This window comes from Condylura cristata, unplaced genomic scaffold, assembly GCF_000260355.1.
Source record: "Condylura cristata isolate star-nosed mole 26May11 unplaced genomic scaffold, ConCri1.0 scaffold00002, whole genome shotgun sequence".
NCBI classification, from domain to species: domain Eukaryota; kingdom Metazoa; phylum Chordata; class Mammalia; order Eulipotyphla; family Talpidae; genus Condylura; species Condylura cristata.
In genome coordinates this window covers 2937752-2950509 of record NW_004567103.1, presented here as the reverse complement: position 1 = coordinate 2950509, position 12758 = coordinate 2937752, and the positions used below count along the sequence as shown (strand labels likewise).

At 55.9% G+C, this 12758-nt stretch overlaps 1 protein-coding gene across 2 annotated transcripts in view; it reads left to right on the top strand.

Annotated features, from left to right (window-relative positions):
• Positions 1-12758, top strand: part of DIS3L2 (DIS3 like 3'-5' exoribonuclease 2) — a 254468-nt gene that overhangs the window by 174669 nt on the left and 67041 nt on the right. For both annotated transcript variants that reach the window (XR_001145689.1, XM_012728140.1), the window contains exon 11: positions 3317-3429. Coding sequence is in view for 1 of the 2 variants with exons in the window: in XM_012728140.1 (XP_012583594.1) it covers positions 3317-3429 (113 nt within the window). In the remaining variant the exon portion in view is untranslated. The remainder of the gene's footprint in view (positions 1-3316; positions 3430-12758) is intronic.

The window sequence follows — 12758 nt, the reverse complement described above, 5'->3', positions numbered from 1 at the left end:
CTCTAACTCTTCCTCCGCATTGCTCCCTGTTAGTACCTGCTGGTTGTCTAATCATCGGTTATGTTTTCTTTCAAGATGTATTTATTCATGTCTACAAGAACTGGGGTATAGGCCAGAGGTATGGGCAGTGAGAGGATTCCCCAGAGACAGAGTGGGGAGCAAACACTACTGAAATCCACTGCTGAGGGGAGCAGTGGGGAGACAGGAGAGGTCTGCCGCGCCCTGTGGCTCACTCCCTGGCGGGGTCAGACTTGTGCCACAGTGGCTGTGGATCACTTCACCGTGGTGCACTATAGCCTTCTACACCACCAGGGAGGCCTCTCCTCTGCTGTTAATGCCCAGTACTTCTGTTTTTAGTTGCTTTACTACATGGACATCTCTCAAGCTCTTTCCATTGTGCTGTAAATGGCAACATGTCATCTTGCCTTATGGCTGTATAATATTCCATACAGTGGCTAGACCACATCTCCTCGCCCAGTCAGGGAGGCTGCTCCCGTGGCCTGGCTGTTGTCAGTAATGCGGCAGCAGACATCAGAGAGCATCTCATTTTGGGATTGATGCTTTCAGGTTCTTTGGCTAGCGATGACTGGGTCCTATCGCTTCCATTTTTACTCTGTAGAGGTAGATCCGGATGACCTTCCAAGGCGACTGCGCCGACTGCAGTTCCCACCTGCAGTGCAGAAGGCTTCTCCTCCCGACATTCTCTTCTGTACTTGCTGCTGGGTTCTTTGTGATCCGTGTCATCCTTGGGGGTGTGACATGAGATTTCATTGTGGTTTGACTTGCATCACCCTTATTATAAGTGATGATGAACGTTTTTTCATGAATCTGTTGATCTTCTGGGTATCCTCTTTGATGAATTATCTGGCGAATCACTTGTAAATTGGGTTGTTTGGGTTTTTTTAATTGTTAAATTGTAAAGTTTTTATATATTTGGGGTATTGTGTCAGTTGTGTAATGTGTAAATATTTTCTCGCATTCACTAAGATATCTTTAATCTACTTACATCTTCTCTCCCTGTGTAAAAGCTTTTTCATTTGAGGTCATCCCAGTTGTTTGGTTTTGCTCTTATTTCCTTTGCCAGATGGGACAAGTCCCCCCAAACATCTTTATCATTGTTGAGTCATAAAACATATCACCACTGTTTTCTTCTCTGATTTTTATGGGTCTTTTATAGAAGTCTTTCGTTCATTTTGAATTTATTTGGGTGCTTGGCGTTCGAGAGTGACCAGCTTCATTCCTGTACATGTGGCATCCAGTTTCCCCAGCACTGTTGGGGATAGGCTCTCCTCGCCCCGTTATGTGGCCCTGGGTCCCTTGTCATGAATTGAACATTGATGTACATGGATTTCTGGGCTTTCAACTTTCTCCCATTGATCCATGTGTCTTTTTTTTCTTCTTTTGCCAGTGCCATATTATTTTAATTATTCTTGCTTTATAGTATAGTTTAAGTCAAGTAATGTGACGCCTCTATTTCTCAGGATTGCTTTGCTATTTGGGGCCTCTACCATGCCATGTACATTTTAGCATTTTTTGTTCAATTTATCTGAAGAATACTGTTGGTATTTTAGTGGGGATTGTATTCAATTTATATATTGCTTGTGCCTGAATAGTCTTTTTGACTAGATTGGGTCTCCGGCCGTGAGCATGGAATGTCTTTTCACTCCCTTCTGTCGTGATCTACATCCTTCAGTAGCATCTAGTAGTTTTCATTGTATGAGTCACATCCTTGGTTAGGTTAATTCCTGGGTATTTGAGTCTTTTTGAAGTGATTATAAATGGAATTGTTTTCTTGGTTTCTTTTCTTCTCATTTATTAGCTCCTAAGTTAGCATGGCTGTGTGGCAGAGCTGTCTCCCTGGAAGCTCAAGGCCTGCAAGAGTCTCTCCTTACCGCCCGGCATCCGGGGACACAGAGCCCTTTCCCAGAGTGCGTATGAGTCTCTGTAGATAGAGGCGGACTCAGTCGCTTCAGTGAGGACTCAGACTCAGTCACGTCCCTGTGCCCGATCCGGCGTGGGGACAGCTCGGGTGTGGCGGCGGGTGCTAAGCATGCAGTCAGCGTGCACCAGCCCGCTCTGTGCTCACACCGTCTGTGTGCGTCTGTGTGCCTGAGGCGCTCCCGTCGCCATCCACACGTGTCCACACGTGTGCTTTTTCCATTTTGTGCATTTTCACGTTTGTCAGAGCACTTGCGCCACGTGTCTTGGGTTCCACCGGCCTGCGTCTGGCCTTCTCTGGCAGAACTGCTGAGGAAGGCCGGGCCTGCTCTTCCAGGAGGGGCAGAGCAGTGCTAAGAGGAGGGAACTGGGTCTTTTACCACAAGGAAAAAGGGCAGCAGGCAAACAAGCTGGTTGTTAATTCACTTGCTCAGCAACCCTCAGCGGGTACCTGCCGCGTGAGGTGTCCTTCCAGGCGGCCGACCTCGGTGGACGTTACACAAAGGCCGTGTCTTGCCAGAGCCTACACCGTGGGGAACGAGGCAGGCGGTAAAAATGAAGCCGCTAAAGTATGACAGGCGTTTGGTCATGGAGGCCAGAGGAGAGCGCACTGGAGACCGCGGCGAGCCTCTTGGCCCACCGCTGCTTCAAGCAGGGCCGGTGGGGGAGCCGGGCAGCGGCGCTTATCCGGGTGTCTCTCTCTGTTCACCCACATAAGGCGAGAGGAGTGTGATAGGCTGCTTCTGTTGAGAGTCCCCAAGCGTGAGAAGAGGCTCAGGCCAAGCAGGCATCCGCCTGGGAGGCGCACAGGGGCCCCGGGAGGGGACGCGCCTCCCCCCGGCAGCCGCACAGGGCCGTCCTCCAGACGGGGGGAGGCCTCGGGCTGGCCGGGAGGGGGCGAGGCCAGACGAGGGTGTGGTAACAGGCCAAGGTGTGGCCGCACCAGGTCCTCGGGCGGGGAGCCCCCGGCAGCGGTGCGGGGGCCGGTGGGAGGGGACACGTGGGAGTGGGAACCAGCTGCGGGGCTGAACGGGGCTGTGGCCAGACAGGACTGGGACCAGTTCGCTTCTAATGACCAGTGTGCTGCACGTTGTTGATGTCCACCCAAAGGCAAGAAGCAGCTTGTGAAATGGTTACAGTTGTTCAGAAATGGTAAGCATGCTGTGAGAAATGAGTAACGTTTGCTCGGCATAAAACTCTTACACCTGTTGGTGAATGGCAGGAAAGGAATAGGGCCAGGCGCGAGGTGGGCGGAGCCCGGGGAGGACCCTGCAGAGCGGCCTGGACTCCCAGTCAGCCGGGCACCTGCGTGCTCAGGCGCATCACGGGAGGACTGGGCTGGTCCTGCGGGCTGACTCTCCTTCTTGTGCATTCGCAGGCACCTTTGAAGTGGGGGTTCACATTGCTGACGTGAGCTACTTTGTTCCCGAGGGGTCCGACTTGGATAAAGTGGCGGCTCAGAGGGCTACAAGCGTCTACTTGGTCCAGAAGGTAAGCGTCATCCTCTTTTCCCTTGGGTTGTAATCCATGCTTCTATTTAGCCTTTCCTCTCTTTTTAAAAAAGTTCACAAGGAGCTTGTGTGCACCGCCTCTCCCACTTCCAGTGAGGTATTACAGAAAGAAAGAAAAAAGGTTTCCCTGGAAAGTCTCGCCTTCCGTGGTCCCATGCTTTCCTGCTAGGCTTCTGTGTTCAAGAAGCATCGAGGCGAGGCGTGGTGTTCACCTCCGGCCCATGACCGGCCCAGCACCCAGGAACCAAGCGGTCAGCATGCCGGGGAAATGAGGAAGGATCACGGTGTTCAAGCTCATGCTCCCCCGCGGGCCGGCCCACACCAGCCAGCGCGTGAGCAGATCTGTGGTAACAGGTGTGCCTGTTCACTTCTGTACATCTGTGGCCCTGGCCCACTCTGACAGGAGAATGCAATGAAACGCACTGTTGGCCTGTCACGAAAACGTTTGAACCCTTGTTCTGAAGGGCGGAGGCCGGTCTGGGCCTACCTGCCCTCCCTGGATAACCTGGAGATGCAGAAGATGTTGAAGCAGGGCGGGGCCTGGGCACCTCCCCCTGGTGGAGTGCACTCTCTGCGGACCACCTGCAACACGTACTTGGGGAGCGCGTTATGTGTCAGGCCTGCCTGAGGCCCTGAGACCACGGCGGAGCTCCTGCCTCCTTCCCCGGAATGCAGGGCCAGGGTGTCCTCCCGCCTTCGACCCCATTCACCCGCTCCCCTGACTCCTCTGCTTTCGCCGTCTCGTGACTTAACTTCCTGGAGAGGCGGAAAGGCCCTCATCTGAGCCCTGACCCTTGTGACCTCGGTCTGGAGATGTGTCTGCAGGACGGCAGTCTCCTGCCCTGCAGATTGCTGACCACAAGGGCTAGAGAAGCTCGTGCTCCTGGCCACCCAAACCCACACTTCCCGCCATGCCCCCAAGTGGGCTGGCTCTCTTGTGGACATGCTGTCTAACCACGGCTCGGGCAGCTGCTAGAGCCCCTTGTGCTGCTCCCCTGGAGAGCCTGGCATTACAGGGCAGGGAGAGGGGCACCACTGAACCCCCAAACCTGCCTGTTCTAGATAGGTTCTGCCATCTGCTGCATCAAGACAAAACATGTAAGAGTTTAATGAAAAGGAACTTTAATGCAGTGAGTGTACAATAGGGAAGACAGAGAATGTAATGTCTAAATCAGACACCTGAAGTGACCCGTCCCCTCGTGGGCAAAAGTCCACCCCAAAGGGATGGGCCAGAGCCAGGCCTGAAAGCTGCCACGAGACTAAAGCACCTTCTGGCTGGACCCATGGAAAAGGGTCAGACATGGCCAGACGAGGAAAAGACCACCATCAAAATCAGTATAAACACTGCCACAGCCACCTCCCCGCGGGTCTCTCACCCACATCTATTTCAGCCAGTCCAGGGCCAGGAAACAAGCCCGGTTTCTTCCTCACATGCTCGCTGCTCCGTGTGGCTTCCTCAGGTCTCCTGGCTCTCCTTCCTGCTGCCTTCTCAGATTCCTTCTCTTCTTTTCTCTGCTCTGCTCCACCCTCCTTCTGGGTGGGGCAGGGAACCTGGAACTTCCCCTTTTCCCGGGGACCCCCTGTTACACTAGGGTCCCAGGAACCCAGAGTCCTGACCGTGTTGGGCCCTGGCATGGAAAGAGGGATGCACCCTGCCATGCTGAAGGAGGTAGTGGATCGTCAGAGAGTTGACGTCCTCCTAGTTCTGTGTTTCCCAGCTAGCGACCCGGAAACTGCCCTTCACATCAGTGCGCCCCCTGCGTGGCCCTGTGGCACCAGTGCGCCTCCTGCGTGGCCCTGTGGCACCATACCCGCCACCTCCCCACCACTGCCCAGATACTCTGTGAACACACCAGCTGCCAAGACTGTTGAGACACAGAGTCAGAGGGCTGTGTCCATCCTCCAGATGCATAGCTGACCAGGACCCACGGTTAGAAATCTCCCGGCTGTTAGATTTTACTCTCCTTTCAGCCCAGAAGCCAGGCTCGCAGGCAAAGATGTCAGCCTGTGTGGGGTGTCTTCACCTCACCCTCTTTCCCGGGGAGCACTCTGCAATGACCTCAGTGGGCCAGCATCTAAGGTTCCCACCCATTCCACAGACCCAAGGCCTTCTGTAGCCCAAGTCCTGCGGGACTTCCAGACATACCTCTGCCAGGTCCATAAACCATAAGGTCATTTGGCCTTTGAGTGCCTCAGCCATCTGCTAGCAATAAAAGCACCAAATCTCTACTGAACAGAAAGCTCACCACACAGCAGAATTGTTCATTTCCCCAGCCTGTGCAGCTCCAGCGCTCCCCGGCCCCTCACACGCGGGGCCTGGCACCGCAGGCCTCAGGCTGCCCCGAGAAAGTCTCAGGCCCTGGACGCCGTTCCAGCAGGATGCGCCCTCGTGCCCAAAGAGGACTGGCAGGTGCGAAACAGAAGTCCTCAGACAGTCCAGAAGTTACGGGACTCCTGCCATTGACCCGGCATTACTGAGAGCTCCGTCTTGTCCACCCCAGTAACTAACATCTTGAAAGGAAAGGGACAAAAATTAGATCTTAAAGTAAAACACAAGCCTATAAAAATCCTAGAAGATAGTACAAAGAAAATCTACATGACTTTGGTTTGGTGATGACTTTCTAGATACACCGCAGTGAATTTCTATGAAAGGGGAAATTACTAAGCTCTGGACTTCATTAAAGTTCCACATTTCTGCTCTGCAAAACACACTGTCAAAGAATGAGAAGACAGGCCATGAGAGGGGAGAAAATACCTGTAAAAGATGTACCTGATAAGGACGGTTATCCGAAATGTACAGAGAGCTCTTAAAACTCAACAGTAAAAAAGTGGAGCACGTTAGGGATGGATGGCCCAGGGCCCTCTCAGGCGCTCGGCAAAGAGGGGAATAATAAGCTCGGGAAGAGATGCTCCGTGGCATATGGTGTTACGGCGATAATGTTCGAGGGCTGTGAGGCGCCAGCATACACCCTTGCGATGGCCAGAGCCCAGGACACTGGCCACAGCAAGTGCCGGCGAGGACGTGGACAGCAGGAGGGAGTCTACCTGCCGGGGAGAAAGCAAACAGTGTGGCCACTTGGAAAACATTTTTGCTGGCCCCTGTGCAGCTCAGCCTGTCCCACAGCTCAGTCCGGCTGTCCTGCTTCCCGCTATGCACCCAAAGGTCACCCAGAAAGCTGCTCGCGGATGTTTTTAGCAACTTTGTTGGTGTCTACCAAAACCTAAAGGCAACCAGCAAGCCCTTCGGCAGGTGGCTGGATAAACCGTGTGTGGTCAACCAATGGGGATGTTATTTGCACTAAGAAGGTAGCTCTCAAGCCCTGGGAAGATGCTAGTGAAGGAAGCCAATCTTTAGAAGTTATATACTGTGTATGACTCCAAGTATGTGACATCCTGGATAAGACAAAATTGTGGAGAGTATAAACAACGGGCCGGGGAGGAGGTGATTCTTCTAGCCTGTACTGCAGCCCCCAGGAGCTGGCGATCCTGATGCCTGGGACCACGTTCTGCTCCCCCATCCGGTCAGCACAGTCGTTGGCATGGCAGTGACGTCTCCCACCCCGCGGTGAGGTTGCCCTCCTGCGCCGCAGGGATTAGCACAGACGTGCATTGTCCCAGGAGGCAGCCGGACTTGTCTGTGAAGCCACAGAGGCCCTCGCTGAGAAGGCCCCTCGTCTCTGGGTCCCTGCAGCCTCGAGCATTTGGACCAAGCCTGTGCTGCATCTGCTCCGGGAGTGTCAGCATCTGGTTTCCTCGGGGCCTCAGCCTCGCCTGCCTCATCCTAGGAGCCGGAACTGACATCCGTTAATGAGAGTCCAGAACACACCGAGCCAGGCGCTGCACGGTCGTCCCCACCCACTTACTGCAGACACCGTGTCACACGCAGGAGGGCCTGTGTGTGCGTTTGTGCAGAAAGGTGCAGAGCCTGCAGCCAGAGGCCGCTGGCTCTCTTTGCCCAGGCAAGGGATATCCTGCACCGGCCTTAGCTAGCGCCAGAGAGGCTTCGTCCCTGTGAGGACCCCATGAAATGATCTTCCCCGCGTAGATTCAGATGTTTAAGAACTTCGGACACGATTTGAGGTTCTTCTAAGCAGGTGGCTTTCTCCTTCCCAGCTGCTGCATTCTTTTATAACCAGGAATGATGTTTCAGAATCAGAAAATGGAAAAAAAAAATGGGTTAAATAACTAAGCATATTTACTTTTCTGTTCTCTCTGGTTTTGTGATTGTTACAGTTTCTAGAATTTCTGTTCAGGACCAACCACAGAAGTGGGATTCTGCTGCTAAGCTCCGAGAGCAGGCAGCCGGGTGGAGGAAGGCGCAGGACCCGGAGAGGCGGAGCCCCGCGTCCTGGCACTGCCCCAACCTGGCAGGAGCCAGTGGTGCTGCCCGCGACATGGGCAGCAGCTGGGCATTCTGATTCCTTCGCACCACCGCCCTGACCTTTCTTCCTGCTCGTTTGCTTCCCAAAGGACCGTGTCCAGGAGCCTTCCTGCTGTTTTCCTGTGCCTGCGAAGGCCTTCTAAAAGTGGGGTGAGCTGCCCTCACCTCCTGCCGGTCCCTGCTTTCTCACTTGGCAGGCTTGTGTCTCCCACTCACCTCCGAGGGGGAGGAGAGCGTGGGGTGGGGGTGCTGTTGACTTGCCAGATTGGGGGATGTGGCTCTCGTTTCATTGCGCCTGTTGACTACGTGGCCGATGTCCGTGGGTCCAGGCTCCAGCCTATAGTTTAGATGAGGGACTGTGAGACAGGCCTGAGGGCCAGGGACCAGCTTGCTGCCCTTGCAATGCAGTTCTTTCTCCTTGGAATCACTGCGTACTCAGGAGGGAACATAAATGTCAACATTTTCTATTTCAAGCCTCAACATTTGCTATTCAAAAGTCTCTTTTGGGCCAAAGATGGATACCGGGACATCTTTCCACCCCAGCAAGGCCCCGCTCAGAAGGTGCAGCGCTCACCGCATTGGCTCTCCAGCTGCCTTCTTGGGTAGGGAAACACAACAGTAAATGTCGAGGCGATTTTTCAAAACGTGTTAAAGTTTTAAAGAGAAAAGAAAACCTAAACAGCTGAACCCAGGCCTACATTTTCTGCCCACTGGCCCGACACTCGTGTGTTATTTTCCGTGTGAAACAGCTCGCGTGAAAGTTCGCCCTCGATCTCTGTGACACTGTGCCAGCGCTGCTCTGTAACAGAGACCAGAGGCTGGGGTGCGGAGGCCGTCTCCGCACGGCGGCCAGGCAGTCTGAGGCGTTCCCGGCCGGCCCCGGCCCGTGTGCTGATGTTCTGTGAATGTCCCACTGCATAGCCAAGAGTTGATCAGACTCGGAATTCGTGGACGTGTCGATGAGAAAGCTCAGCCGCGGTGTTTCCTGGCAAATGAATGGCCCCTCTCCCTTAAGGTGCTTCTGCGTGGGGAACAGCCAGCCCCGTGCACCTGGTCGCGAAAACCTCGAAGTCCTCAGAGAAAAAAGAAAAACCGCGTTCTCAGGCCTGGGGGGCAGTGGGCCCAGAGGGCGTGGGGAGGTTTGGCAGCCAGCCTTGGCCTGGGCTGCAAGGGGCGAGAGGGGCGTGGGGCCCCCTCCTGGGCCTGGGGGTCCCCCGGGGGGTACTGAGGTCTGGCCCCGAGCTAGGGCAGCCTCGTCCTGCTCGCCCCTTCGTCCCTCCCCAGATGACTGATTCCTCCCTGCTGTGGCCCTTTCCCTGGTCACAGGGCTGTCCTGGCTAACCCGCTGCTGAACTTGGCCAGCCTGCCCGCTGTGGCTTTAGCAGATGTTTCTGCTCTCTGAGGCTAATATAAGATTTTATGGTCTTGGTGGTACCCCCACCCAGCTGCCTTGGGCAGTGGTGTATTTACCTAAATGATCAATTTCTCTCAACTCTCCCAGGCCCTAGTCCGCAATGCTTAGAAAGTCGGTGTCCCAGCTCAGCGGCCTTTTATCCAGGACCAGTTTTTAAGCCCCGTCCTGGCCCAGCGTTGATCCTGGCCCTGGAGCGGCACCCTCACGCCCCTTCCCTGCACCGCTGCCCCAAGTCTTCAGGCACAGCACACGTTTTGTGTGCCAGCTGTGTGCTGCTCTGGCCCTGGGGTGGTCACTGGGCCAGGCACTGAGGGACAGCGGTGCCCTGGGGTCCCGGGCCTGTGGAGGTGCCCCCGAGTAAGGGGCTGGAGAGGGAAGTTGTGTGGGCCTGGGCTGGTGCTGGGACAGGCACAGTTGACTATTGAGCATATTTCAGATTTTGAGTAGGAAGTGCCTAGGGAGACAGAGGCGGGGCGGGGAGCACCATGGGCGGAGCTGGAACAAGCCTGGAGCGGTGGAGTTTGGACTCCTGGGGTGTGAGCTGAGAGGGAGCCAGGAGATACCTTTGCAGACGGGCCTGGAGAGGCAGGCACGGCACTTGGCCTTCATCCGCAGGGGGATGTCAGGGACAGAGCCTCCTACCAGCCCCGTGTGGCTGAAGAATACCGGGGACAGCAGCTCTCAGCGCCACGGCCCTCCCGCCAGGTGTAGCCCCATGAGGCTTCCAGTAACACCCCAAAACAGGGGTCTCTGCTCCTGGAATCCTACAGGTGTTCACCAAGGTGGCCGTGTCCAGAGGGGTCTCAGGACAATGGAAGCAGTTGGGGTCTTCATCCTGGTGCCAAAATGGCTGTGCTGAGCACAGCGTGTTCAGCCCAAACTGCCGCCCTCCCGCCCGGCTGTCCCGACCCCCCAGCACAGTGGGGCGCGGCTTCCCACTGCCGCCTGGCTGTCTCCCTGGAGGTGAGGCCCGGGCCCTCTACCTGCCCTGCCCGTGCGGTGGACGGACCAGGTAGGCTGAAATGAAGGGAGGGCGAGGGAGCGGTCCTGGTAGAGATGGGGCCACAGCTTATCACGGGGTGGAATTTGGAAAGAGGATGCCCAGGTCTGGAAAGTGACCAGGAAATCTCAGCCAGAATAATCGCCACTCCAGATTCTACAGCCGCTTAGGAGACGCCCTGAGTGTGCCCCAGTGCGACTGCAGTGTCCACACCTGAAGACAGGCGGAAGACACAGTTGAGAGATTTGGGGCTTAAATCCCACAGAACCGGGGGCCTGAGCAGACGCGGGGGCGGGGAGAGTGGGAGGAGAGTGCAGGACCACGAGATAGCGCCCAGTGGCGGCAGGGGTGTGTGTTGCCTCTGTTGCTGGCAGCGCCCTGCGTCGCCAGAGGCTGGGCGTCGGCTAAGGAGCAGGCGCGGAGGGGACCCGCATCGGGGCCCTGCACGGTGGCATTGGCCATGTGACTGTGACCCCTGGGCCGAGGGGCCTCGCACGTGGCAGCCAGAGTTCCAGGGAGAGGCTGGGTCCCACGTGCAGGCAGGAGCCGGAATTGCAGGTCAGCGGCCGAGCAAGCCCAGGAGCAGGGCCTGGAGAGAGGAGAGCGCCGGGCGCGGGCGGGCGCCGGGCGACTCCGCAGCTGGCTGGGAGCCGGCCTCGGGTGCGTCCGCGCGGCCTGGAGCCACTAGAAGACAAGGTGTGGGCCCGCTGTTGCCGGGTTGTAGGAAGGCGCCGCCTGGACATCTTTATAGCTCACATTTCGCTTTCTTTTTTTTTTTTTTTTTTTTAAGATTTATTTATTCATACAGAACTGGGGTACAGGCCAGAGGCTCAGGGGCGGTGAGAGGCTTCACCAGAGACAGTGGGGAACAGAACAGGCCGACTGACAAAGTCCACTGCTGAGGGGAGCAGCGGGCGGGTCAGGAGAGGTCTGCCGCGCCCTGTGGCCACCTCCGGGGCAGGCGGGGTTGGACTCATGCGGTAGTGTGGCTTTAGATTCTCAGTGCTGTGCTTTAACCCGCTGCGCCCCAGGGAGGGCCCACATTTCGCTTTCTTATCATCTAAAATTTCTATGATGAGCATGTTATTTTTGTAATTAGAAAAATGGCAAGTTGGGTTGAGAAATGAAAGGAAGGTGAGAATGAAGATAGAGGGGGGCAGGCCACACCGGGGCTGGGAGCCCTGTTAGGCTGTTAAGGAGATACTGACCTTGACGTGTGGCCTGTGCGAAGGAGAGACAGCAGACCGGGCAGCGGGCAAAACCCCAGGCAGAGGACCAGGATGCTGGTGAGATAGCAGCCCCCCAGGTAAAATTAGGAGGAGGAGGTGGGGGAGACAGTGCCTGAAGGAGAGAGCTGGGCAGGAGCGACTTGCACAAACAAGAAAGGCCTGTTGTGAGCTTGAAGGTGGCACCCTAGAGCCGGACACGAACCTGCAGGAGCCCTGCGAGCGGCCCATCCCGAGTCGTGAAGCCAAGGCGAGCGAGGCAGAGCGCCCGGGAAACCGCCCAGGCCCACGCAGCTGGTGAAGTCAGCACTCTCAGCTCCCGGGCAGCGACTTTGTTCCTGCGCCAGGCCAGCGTCTTCCCCGCGGCCCCTGCCCTGGAGCCGTGTCAGCTGTCATATGGGCCCTGGCTCCCCTGAAGCCACGGGCCCTTTACCTGAGGAAGCGCCTTACCAGGGGCTGTCTGTCCAGACCCCACCCCAGGGACCCTGCTGTGTCTCAGACTGGACGCCCGCCTCTACCCCGGCCACACTCGCCTGATTTATGAGCGGCCTGACTTACGTGACAAACCACAAATGGGGTCGGAACATCTTCCTTCTCTCCCTCGCAAGGCAGAGCACTCACCACCTAGTTAAGCTTACGCATGTGAAGGCTCTTTTCTGAATCCCGTCGGAATCTACCCAAGAGCCAGTGGAATTTTGTAGAAGGGAGTGCCCTTTAAAGCTTCAATATAGCTATACTACCGAAAAGTTGCAATTCTTAGCTTCTTCCTGAGCACGAAGACCCTGGCACCTGCCCGCTGTGTGTGGATGTGGGAACTCCGGGTTCTTCTAAGACGCACGGCACCAGGGAGTAGTGATATCTGGCAACCAAAGAGGGACATGAGATTTTGGGAGGGACCAGACGAAACAGTTTGATCTGTGTTAAAACACTAGCGGCCTATGAAATGTGTAGGCAAGGATGTTTAAATAGAAAGGTAGACCCCTGCCCCGTGGGTCTCAGGAAACATCTTACAGAGCGTCATAAACAACAAGCATAGAAAAAAAGATGATTCGGGCCCTCCCTGGTGGCGCAGCGGGTTACAGCATAGCACTGAGAAGCTAAAGCCACTTCAGCACGAGTTCAATCCCCACCCCAGAGGTGACCCACATCCGCCCTGACCCGCCCTGACCCGCCCACCGCTCCCCTCAGCAGTGTACTTCGTCAGTCGGCCAGTTCTGCTCCCCACTATGTCTCTGAAGCCTCTCACCGCCCCTGCTCCTCTGGTCTGTACCCCAGTTCTGTATGCATA